We start from the raw sequence: 11,646 nt of genomic DNA, 5'->3' as shown, positions 1-11,646 counted from the left end.
TGAGTCAAGGACAATAGGTCAGACCATAAGTCCTTAGAAACATACAAAACCAGGATAACAAGAGTATTTTAAGTCCATTTGTTCTTTTCATTGGCAGATTATAAGAAAGCTTTCTCTTTCAGCCTGAAGATGTTTCATTAAAAATAGACTTTTGTGACATCTATCCATCCATTATTTGAAGCAGAAAAGGATAGGGATGGTATAGAGAACCACGTTAGATTATCACTGGAACAATTGCTCTCACAGACATGCCACCATGGGCACATCACCCATGATAACTTTAATGGAATTAGACAAGGAAGACTTAAGGAGTATGACTGATGGAGGCTTATGGAAACACTGAGTTCAGAGAATGGTGCAAATTCCAACCAGAACCACTGGTGAATATACAGTGGCTATTTATTTATCTCCATATTGACATTTGAGCTGGCTGGTTTAAAGCTGGCTTAAGTGGCTTTGGTGTAAATCTTTGAGAACTTTAAGACATTAAAATGACAAACAGTCAGATTATGCATTTGGTTCAGGCAATATCATTTATTTTAATACAGTTACAACTTTCTGAAAAGAAATATATTACAATGAATATAATACAAGTTCTGCGGTTTCACTAGAACGTGAACAGTTTTGTAGATTTTCTTCAGATCTTTTTCTAGTTTTTCATAAAACCATAAAGGTACTTCCCCAGGAAATTCTCCCCTCCCCACCTCAAATCAGCCTTTATACAACAAAATTTTCATTTTCCTTGTGGGGAGAACCACCATAGTCAGCATTTCAATTATAAAAAAGAATAAGTTTTAACTGTAGTTGAATTTGGACAATTATTTTGAATTAGCTGATGAAATTCTAACTCACTCTGGGGAAGTATTTGCTGACAGGAAAAAAAGAACTGTTATACACGCACAATTCAGAATCTCAACTTGCATTTCAAAATGGCTGGTAAAAGGGGAAACATCTGTATCAATACAGTGCATTAAAGTCACTGCATGCTGACACCGTAACGGTATACATCATGCATTTTCCATTAGACTGATGAATTAGCATCTTCATATAGATTTTCCCCAAAGACTTGCAATATTTCATTTGCATATATACATAAAATATATATAAAGTATACGTTATGTAGTGTATTTATATAGTACATATTTTATATGCATAGTAGAAAATATATATTCATACACATTTCAGTCTATACCTAAAATCAATGTCATTGACTGGTTGCAAAATACCCAGTCCTGCACGGGATTGATCTAAAGAAGGACATTGCACATTTTTGTCCACAAGCTCTACCTCAAAATATGAAAAAATCAAAGCCAAAAATTGTTTAATCTCATGGACAGCAAATAACCTGCCAGGGCATTTTGCTGTGCCTGTCCCAAATGGCATGTAGTAATACTTCAACTTGCGACCGTTGCGGTAGAAGTCAGTCTTTTCTTCTCCGTTCTCATTGAGAAAGCGATCATATTTGAATGTCTGTAATTAAACCCACAAAAGAGTTAGTTGATATTTGGATATTGAAGTTCTGTTATGTGGGACATGATCTCAAGTTCTTTGCTTATAGCTCTTCTTTTCTGATTTCTTAAAATAAGGATTATAACTTGCATTCTTGTTCATGCAGCAGAACTGGAAGATTTCTCATTCTGTGCCTTTGGGAAAATACTATCCTTACCATTGTCCTCCCTCAAACTCGCCTTCAATGGTAATCTTTCCTCACTGAAGAAGACAGTCAGTACAAGGCTCTCTTCAGCTGATAGCACACTAAAACATGTTTTGCAGGTAGTGCTAGCACCGACACCATTATTTTTCTTGCCTATCATTACATCTCCAGGTGTAAGAACAGACTGGAGTACAAAGGAAAACCAGCTATGGGGGCACCCCTGACAAATGCTCTGTTTAAAGGCATGTTAGGTTCTGCTCCAGCACAGAGTTTAATGCACTTCAATAAATACTTACCAAGGGGTCAGTGTAGATTTCCGGATCAAAATGCAAGAGCTGAGGATAAAGAGCTACAATATCATCACTGCGAATGTTGTAAAAATTGTTCTCTAAGTGCAAAGTGAAATCCTCCTTGGCAACTCGGAAAGTCATGGATGCACTTGATAGCCTCATTGCCTCCTTGATGATGCTGTCTGTCAGGAGAGGAAAATGAACAATTACCAGGGAAATAGGATGCACATGTCCTTGGGGAAGGTCACACATTTTGAACTCTTTCAAACCCATTATCAAACTCTGCATATATTAGAAGAAATACTTAACAATAACTTTTTAAATGCCTAAGAAGGTATCTTTCTCATTTCTTTTTAGCATTATTATCTCCTCTGCAGATAACACCAAGAACATAATCTGCTTTCCTCTAGAAAAATACTTAGACTTGATGCAACAGAATATTTGAAAGTGAGACACATTTCCACTCTGAGATAAAGAACAAACCAGTCAAAACTGGATACATTAAAAAAGCCCCAAACAACAACAACAAAACAGTGCAGTGATCAGGATTTTCTGAAACTTTGAGAGAAACCAGTACTCATAAAAATTTACTTGAGGGTTTTTTTTTGTTTCAATATAAGCTGATTTTTTTTAAAGAAAAATAGTTATAGGGTGACACTTTCCAAACTCTCTGTAACTTGGACACTTTTGAAAAATGTGCTTATAATTTTAAATATATTAAGAAGAAATAAAAATAATGGTATTAGAACATATTGCTTCACATCGTAAGAATTAGGATACAAAATTGGGAAACACCCTTTTGTTTGAGCTAAAGTCATTACTAAACAAAATATTGTTATTAATTATCCATGGATCTCCAATACTATGCTGTATAGCTGTGTAGCAGTATTGAGACATGCCACTAACCACCAGAAAAGTGCTATTCATGTGAATTTTTATGCTGTCAGTATCACCTGGGACCTTAGAGAGACTGTGTTGACTATTGCTAAGGAACACAGCAGTTTTTGTTCTGGTGTGTGTTGGCTAATTCCATAGTAATTCCATAGCAAGTATTTCTACAGTAACAAATAGAAGACTGTGAAAGCTGTGGGATGATTTCTGGTATTCCTGCATAAAATAACCATACCTAGTATTGGCATATTATCCAGCTGTTTTCGGTTCAAGGAAATATGTTTGCCATCTAAGCTGATCTTCTCTCCAGCACTTTCCAAAATACTTCGTACTTCTTTGGTAGCAGCTCTCATTGCTTCTGGATTCCTAAGATCAAAAGAGCAGAAGAACAACATGATTTCACGCTAAAGAATGGCTTAAAAATGTTTTGCCAACTTTGACTAAAGTTCAGTTTGTTAACTGACATGTACAACCTTCTAAAATGAAAAAGTTAAAGCAAAATGCTGGAATTACACTTTTTCATGTCTTGGCAAAGATACAATAGCTTCAAAAAGGGGAAAGAACCCCAAGGATTTGATTCTGCCTCCAATGACAAGTGAGACAGAACTCAGGTGAATGCATAACTCGGGTAATAAATAGGTAAAAAGCAATTCCAAGAATAAGAAATAAAACAGTCAGTTGTAGATTAGGAAATAGTCCCACTGCAGGTAGGAAGTGCAGGAACTGGATCATAGATCAGTTTTATAACATCACTTATCCTGGATGATGTCCTATTATGCGGCAATATTCTGTCTAGCTGAAAAGAATCCTCCTAATACTAAAAGTCCACATAGTATCCTTCACTGTCTAGACTTTCTTACGGACACTGAATATGTGAGCTATGGTGAAACACATATAGATAATAATACAGGATGCAATTGTGTCTTGATAAAGGCACAACTGATCAGGGTGTTAAAAGACTCCAAGGTCAGAAGATCTAAAGACAACGTGTTCTTGGAATGAAAGGTACTAAAGAACTGCAGATATTAGCATTGGCAGGTAGATATGAGGATGTAAGCCACTGGCTAAATAAAAATGTCAGAAATTTAAATACATATTCAAGACTTAGTCATGCTGAGGTAGATTATACTCCACAGAGGCCCACTCTAAAATGAACATCTAATAGTAGTATCTGAACTGTGTGTGCACTCCTCTCCTGAGTAACGACAGTCTACACTGCAACCTTGGTAGGATCTATGAAAATATAAACTATTTTCTGTTAAGTATCTGTGAAAACTTTAATGAAGTTAAAGGCCATTTTGCTTGCTGTGGTGAAATGGTCTAAAAATGTCCAATTATATTGGGAGCCTTGAATACAATTAATGTTCTGACTGCAACCAGCACTTTTAATGTCATGTCATATAGATTTACTACAAAGCTTTATTGACAAAGTGTAGCATTGCCCTGGAGTATTTTTTTTATTATTTAAAAAAACTTCTAAACGGCGATGGAATTGCTCTGTGCTACCACCAGTACTTTGTCCCAGATAAGTGAAGGGGTTTTCTGCGGAAGTCCAGAACAACATGCCACTCCTGTTGTAATCAGTAAGCTTTCTGACACTGATGAGGTATCAAGCAGTGGAATTTGCCTCTATGAATTAACTGGTTTCTGAAAGCTAACAAACATTTGTCTTGTTTGAAAACAAGAAATATTGGGACTTACTTAAGAAGATAGAACAAGCTCCAAAATGTGGCAGGTATGGTGTTGGCTTGGGAGGCCCAGAGCACCGCCACATGGGTCTTCGCTTTTTCCCCATCATCGAAGGTTGATAGAGTGTCATTCAGGAACATGCGGAGGGTGACAAGCTCAGAGAGGTTGTTCCTCTTCAGGAGGTTCTTGTGGAGGAGGGCCTCTCCCAGCTTCTCACGTGCGCTATGTGCACTCTTGAAGAGGTGGATAGGCAGCCCTGCCACAAGGGCTGGAAAGATCCTGTCAAATTCCTTGAAGTTTTCGAGGGCATTTAGGATATGAGCTCTCTCAGTTTCCTGCTTCGATGAGAGATTTTTATCGTGATTTGAACTAAATTCTTTACCAAAAAGTGTTAAAAAGCCAGACTCAAACATCACCTGGCAACAGAACGTATAAAGTCCTTCTGTCACCCAGTCATTAGGCTGAAGTTTAGATGTTCTCGACTGCAGCATGACGTATTGTAGGTTTTCCATCATTGCTTCAATGAGGGCATCTAAGGCATTACCTTGAAGGGTTCTAATGAAAGTCTGATGAAAATTTTCAGTGGTGTTTCCCTCTGCTGGGTCAATGCTACGATGCCCAAAAGCCTGTCACAAAAGAAATTGTTTGCATGATAAATAAGGCCTGCCATACCCTTGATGATAAAGTCTAATGGAAAAAGCCAAAGTAAAACTTCATAGCTTAATAGGGGGAAGCATAATAAGGGCTATTCATACTAGAACTGATACTTTCTCAGTAAACCATAGCAGTTAAGTAGGCAAATGAAAATAGATTTGGATAGATGCTTACAAATAAATGGAGTTGGTTACCTACACCTTCATTCAATTCCCATTGACATCAACAGGATACTTTTTGCTCATTTCAGTAAGAGTTTGCCTGAGCTCCTATCGTGTTGCATCATTTTTTAAGGCACTAAGACCAAGTCTTCCATAGTGGCAAGCACCTCCTGAAGAAGATTTCAGCTTCAGCAAGCTGTATTATAATTTTGTAGATGGTGCTAGTTATCTTTCTACTTTAGCAATCTGGGATACTACATGACTAAATAATGTCATTCTTGGACAATTCAAATCACTGCAAATTTCCTTTCCATTACGGGAAAAAAAAGACCCTAGTGTTTTAAACCAATGGAACCCAATTATATTTCAAAGGCATAGTTATGCTGTAGGGATTAACTGGGTACATCTGTCCTGCCAGCAGATACTTTGCATGTTAGATATTAAAAACAATTTTCAAGTGGTACCTTGGCAGAAGTAGCAAAATGGAACTTTTTCCAGTCCAAGTGTTTTCCCTGGCGTATCAATGCATGGTAGGAAAAAGGGTCAGTGAGGAAATGAATGTATTTCCCTGCTACTCGGCAAGTGAAAATGTGGCCATGCTTCTTCTGCTTTTCTCTGAGGAATTCAAGGGGGTTCGCACCGAACTGCAAGGCACAGCCCAGGTATGGGAGGAACCCATTTTCAAGGGGCGGCTCACCTTGTCGCCTACAAAACACAAACAAAAGCTGAATTTAGAGCTGTGTATAAAGCTGTCTCCTCTAGGACTTCCAGGTAAATTAAATGATGATGTTAGGATTTTTGTAATATGAAAAATGTAAAAAAAAAAAAAAAAAAAAAAAACAAACCACCAAAGCCAAACCAACCCAAAAATAGTATATTGACACATCATTTTCTCTCATTTAAAAAGTAAGCCTATTGTGAGGTCTACAGTATACAAGAATAACTTTAACAGCCTGTATTATAATAAACATAATAAAACATAGTTTGATTTTATAATTTTTCTGTTCCCTGGGTCAGAAAATTATCTTTCACTTGTTTGAATGCAACATTGTTGCCACTAGCTAACATGTACTGCTAAATAATTGTCCCATAAATGAATAATCCATCTCATTCATATTGTCTGATACATTTTTTGGCAATGCTCTTTCCAATTCAATTTGAATACCAAGGGGAATAGTTTTTTAGTATAGAAAGCTTATTATTATTGGCATATCCCATTTGAACCAGATCCTGCTGAAAACAGTGGGAATGTTGCCATGATCTTCAGCAAGTATAAGAGTTAGTCTTTGAGGTGAAGTATTGTTGAGCACATGCTTTAAGTTAACAATATGCTTAAAGTGAAGTATACATTTAAATGATATTTTTTATTCTGAGTCAGAAAACTACTTTCCTGCATAGGGACACCATGGCTACTTAAATAACTTTCAGACAATACTTTATCTTTTATAATAAATTCCTGATGGTTAAAATTAGCTATTTTCACCTTTTTTTATTAAACTTTAAAAAGTAAAACAAGAAAATTACTGCTGAAAAATACAAAATTACAATAGGTAAGCAAATATTTGCTTCTTATGTAGATGTGCCAGCAGATGTGCTTTTAAGGAATACATATTTGACACAGTAAGGTACATAAATATTATCTGTATTCAACAGTGGAACTAGATATGATAGACTGATAATATGAAAATGTTTGTAAGTAGGTATTAAACTATAATTAGATATAAGTATTAGCTGTGATTAGAATGCAGGTAAAACTACAGCCCAGTACTTTGGGAAATCAGGAAATGCATATTCATATTTTAATGACCTCATTTATGCATAACTTGTACTTACAGCTATGTCTAGGCATTACCTCACTATTATTAAAAAGCCCATACATAAAATTCTGCTGTAAAATAAATCTCTTAGAAGACCAAACTGCATTGTTGCCCTGCATCTGTCCATCTGACAGGCTTAAGACTACACTTCTTTTAGCTATGTACACGGTATATTTGACAGAAATGAAGACTAGGTACACTGAGATGCATTTACAAATAGATTCCTTACCTCCTCCTCCTCCTCCCTACAAGAAACCAAAAACCACAACAGAGTATTATCACTGTTCCCCAGATCCACGATGCTACAACCATTTCTGGTAATGGTCAAAAACTTCGAAGTGGAAAACTGGTAATTACCAGTATGGCAGGAGAGGGGACTGGGAATGACACAGAAGACATGTCACTATTTATATACAGTAGGTGCACCTCTGTATCTAATGGCCTTCAGCCCACCTAGCTAGCTATTGATTAACCATTTCTGGTGAGAGCCTGTTTTGCCCGTGTGCTGACATCTTTCTGCAGAGAGCTTCACTGGATTGCTGTAGACAGTTGCAGACCTGGCCTTGAGCCGATGTCACCTATCAGTAGTGTTTCCAAAGTAATCAAAGAGCTGTAATAATTGATAATTTGAAGGTCTGTCAGGTGTGTTTTGATCTATCCTGCAGATTTACCAATTGGAGTTTATAGTTCAAGTTTAGCAATCTATGAAATGGCTATTGACAGGTGTCCAGAGGATTCAGACTGTGCTAACTGGTGGCTGCAGTTCGTGTTGCCCTGTAGCAGCCATCCTGCTCATCCCCTCCCTTCTCTTTCGTGTGGACTGTCCTGGCTCTGGTGTGCCACTGTGAGAGGGAATGGTGGGGGTTTGGTTCCAGTTAAAGGGATGGCTGCAGGGATGGATGGACCTACTCCCTCTAACAACATTTCTCTGGTAGAAAGGGAAAAATGGGTTTCTGTAATACAGCATGAGAGAGAAAGCAGGATTAGACAACCACAGTTTTTTGTTTTGTTTTGTTTCCTGTGTCCTTGGATCCCGAATCCACCATTTACTTTCCCATTTAATTATTCTTCTTTCTGCCTTTGTTCCAAGCTGCACAGCACCAATTCAGTCCACTTTGCAGCCTTGGAATATGATGTCTGGTCCCATTTCAGGAAAATTCTGAAAAATGTATTGAATTTTCAGCACTCAGAGGACCAAGTCCCCCCCCGCCCCTGCTTTGTTTTTTTCTCTAATTCGTTCCTTTCTGTTTAAATAGATCCCTGTGTACCCCTTTTCTCCTATCATCCACATTGAGTTCTGCCACACGCTGTCCATATATTGCTAAATCCCTTCTTCAGTGCTCTGTAGGCATATTCCTCACCCTAAAGGGGGGCCACATCAAGTATAACTGCTTGCAGGCTGGCCAGGAGAAAGAGGAAAGACAAATGTTGCTAATCCAGGGGGAAAATTATCTAGATGAGAAAAGGAAAGAAAGGAGTCACGAAGAACTGGGTGGGAGAGAGGACTGGGTTAAGTGGGCGACCTACTGCAAAGGGCCAAATGGGAGGCTGGAACAAAAAGTCTACTAGATGTGGGCTGGAGATAATCCAGGTATCAGGTAAGTGGAGGAGACATTCCAGCTGCTCAGGAGTCAGTGCTGGGACTGCTCCTGGACATGCTTTTATCTGACAGAGAGAATGTCAAGCTTCTCCCTTCTGCTTTCCCTCAAGGCTAAGCTCTGGGGAGTAGGAGAGCACTTTTGGTACTCAGAAGAGGGCAAAGTGTAATCTGGGGTGAATTTAGTGAACATTAAATAGAAATCCCCTCTTGTGTTTTGGTTAAAGACTTCAAGAAAAGTTAAGGAAAAGGTCATGAGGGCTATGCTGCTTTTTGTTTGAAATGAACACGTACCATGACTAACTCACATAGTGAGGATTGTTGGATGATCATAGAAAAAAAAGGCACAGATGTGTTATTTCTATTATGGTGCTAGTTTTATCCCATAAGATTGAACTTTTCTCCCCTTGTTCCTAACTAGTGAGACTTCAAACTTCGGCTTGCTCTTAGCACCTGGCATTGAGCCACTGAAGAGCCAGCTCAAGTAGCATATAGTGATGTCTCATTACTCATCTAGGGCCTAATATATTTCTAAGGCAGAAACTGATGGGTTTTAGTCATTTTTCCAGGCTCACTTTTGTACCCGTTTTTGTTGGTGTCCCTACAGCTGTGTAATAAAACAGCAAAGATTTGGACTTTTCACCAAAGTCTGCCCCTTCAAGCACTACCCTGAAGACGTCGAGCTGCAAATCTGGTAGATGGGAATATTTTCCTGACTTGAAACCAAGGAAGACAGTGAGGCATGGGATAGCTCTGTGAAAATGCCATTACATTCGAGGCAATTTTTAACTTTCCATACTGAAGAAAAATTTTCTGACAGGACTGAGGCTTGCCCTCAATCTAATAGCCAACCCCTTTTGCATGTCAGCTCAAGATCCAGTCTTCCACTTCATTTTCATTTAAGCACAGGTGTGTCTAATATTTTCCTAAAAAAAAATGTTTTTTCAACAGCTGAATTTAGACTGTTAGAACTGCTTTATAAAATCTGTGCTTTCCCATTTCCTGCTTGTTTCCATTATAGGAAATTGCAGTTCTGGGTGTCATTTTTGACGACTTCGTATCTTCATCCTAAAAAACTACGACCATATTATGTTTCTGTCTAATTCTTATTGCATGTGTAGGTCTCAGCTTTTTTTATGTCCAAACAACACTGAAAAAGAAGCTTCCATCAGTTTTGTATGTAATACACAGGAATAATGTTTAACCAGCAACAGATATCTGTGGTTCCTCACACTACCACGTGTTGCACCAGGTAGAGCTCCCAGTCCCACATGCCTTTTCCTTACATGCATTGGGTAGTTGTGCTGCAATGTGATGATAACTTCATTTATAAACAGCATCCTGCTGTCAGAACAGGAGTAACTTTTCTAAAGCTTCTCACCTTCTTTCTAGTTTCGATTTTTACATATATAACATACTAAAAGTGTAACCAGATGTAGGAAAAGAACCAGAGCTCCTTGGTAGCCTACCTTAATTAATAGCTTTTTCTGTCAGGAAAATCAAATATTCCCCCTCTTTTCCATTTAAGAGATCTTTATGTGGTAGCACCCTTGATAAACAACTATTATGACTGAACAGAGTCACTTTCACATAGTTTAAGGGCCTTCCTAGTGCTAAATCAACTCCCATATCATTTCTTAAACAGGCCAATCTATAGCCCCAAAGCAGCCAGTGCTATAGTAGGCTACAGCCTGCAACATAAGTTCTTGTGAGAAACATAAGCAAGAGCATTGTCTGCCACAGATACTCCCACAAATTCAGCAGATGAGAAGTGTGTTTCTCCTTTGATTTATATCAGCAGGAATCAGGCTTTCCTGATTTTTTCAGCAGCACCAGTAGGGTACTCTGATGTTCTGGATATGGTATTTTAGCGCTCTTCAGTTTTAGACACACAGAGACATGACATCTGGGTCCCATTTTCTATTGCCAAAGCACAGGCAGTTGCCATCAATCTGTACAGCAGGGCTTGAAGGCACCATGCTGTCACACTGATTGACAGATATTACATATTCTCCAGCACATTATGTGTTGTGTATGGGGTTGGCTCTCTTGCTTCAGCCCAAAGTGGCAACTCATAGGAGTTACAGATGCAGTCAGAAAAACATATTGACTTTGTGAGGGAAACTCCTACCATAAATGATATGAAGAATATTAGTGCAAAGAACTGACATGACTTGGGTTCAAGACTCTCGCAGGCCAATGACACCAGCAGGAATAAAGCACCAAGTATCTTTGAATGTATAAGCCTTCATCATTGCAAGTTTGAATATAGGTGTTGATCCCTTAAGAACAGTGGAGAAACTCAGCAGTGCAGTAGGTGGTAGTTAGAAAATGGAAAACCTTTCAACAACTGTCATTAGATCTTTTGGCTTAGCAACTGTCATGTGATGTTTTGGTTAAACTCTAGCGTGTACTGAGCTAGAACTGGTCCAAAAACAGAACTCAAGAGAATATGGATGCAGACAAAGCAGTGTGCTGACATTTTACCCCATACAATGTGTTTAGCATCTGCTTCTACCTCTGCCCAGCTGCCCACACCAGCTGCAAGGTCAGCAGAGATATGGCTTTGCTTGTGCCTTCAGGGTCAGGACATGTGCCGAGACTGATGCATGGTTACATTGCACCACTGTCCTCAAAAGGATACCAAGACATTTTTCACCTAGATATGGACACTGACTGTGTGCAGAGGCTGCCAGAAACACTCTTATCTATCACCTCTGCTCCAGCCAATGAAATATGTTTGGCAGTGGCCTCTGTGGACCCAATGCTGTTCCCATAAAGCAAACAGGCCCAGCTCACTTCTGGAGAGGACTTGTGGTGATTCCTGAATCCAAAGAGAAGCCTCTGGCTTGCTTCATACAGCTGCTTGGAAACAACTCACTAATCATCCAAT

General features: G+C 38.6%; 1 protein-coding gene across 1 annotated transcript; it reads right to left on the bottom strand.

Moving 5' to 3' along the window:
* Window positions 1-528: 528 nt before the first annotated feature.
* Window positions 529-7,516, bottom strand: CYP7A1 (cytochrome P450 family 7 subfamily A member 1). The gene is made up of 6 exons (XM_065831867.2): window positions 7,386-7,516; window positions 5,804-6,044; window positions 4,537-5,150; window positions 3,071-3,201; window positions 1,951-2,126; window positions 529-1,470 (listed from the first exon to the last, which is right to left on the bottom strand). The coding sequence occupies exons 1-6, from the start codon at window positions 7,466-7,468 to the stop codon at window positions 1,171-1,173; spliced, it is 1,545 nt and encodes a 514-aa protein (XP_065687939.1). The 5' UTR covers window positions 7,469-7,516; the 3' UTR covers window positions 529-1,170.
* Window positions 7,517-11,646: the final 4,130 nt, after the last annotated feature.

Source organism: Patagioenas fasciata, chromosome 2 (genome assembly GCF_037038585.1).
Source record: "Patagioenas fasciata isolate bPatFas1 chromosome 2, bPatFas1.hap1, whole genome shotgun sequence".
Lineage (NCBI taxonomy): Eukaryota > Metazoa > Chordata > Aves > Columbiformes > Columbidae > Patagioenas > Patagioenas fasciata.
This window is presented reverse-complemented; position numbering and strand designations above follow the sequence as displayed.

Bases quoted from the DNA above. Each gene is read 5' to 3' on its own strand.
- CYP7A1 (XM_065831867.2), bottom strand. From the start codon at position 7,468: ATGGTTGTAGCATCGTGGATCTGGGGAACAGTGATAATACTCTGTTGT. The intron at 6,045-7,385 runs GTAAGGAATCTA...TGTGTTTTGTAG, and splicing joins GTAGGGAGGAGGAGGAGGAG to GCGACAAGGTGAGCCGCCCC. The intron at 2,127-3,070 runs GTATGGTTATTT...CTCTCCTGACAG, and splicing joins GGATAATATGCCAATACTAG to ACAGCATCATCAAGGAGGCA.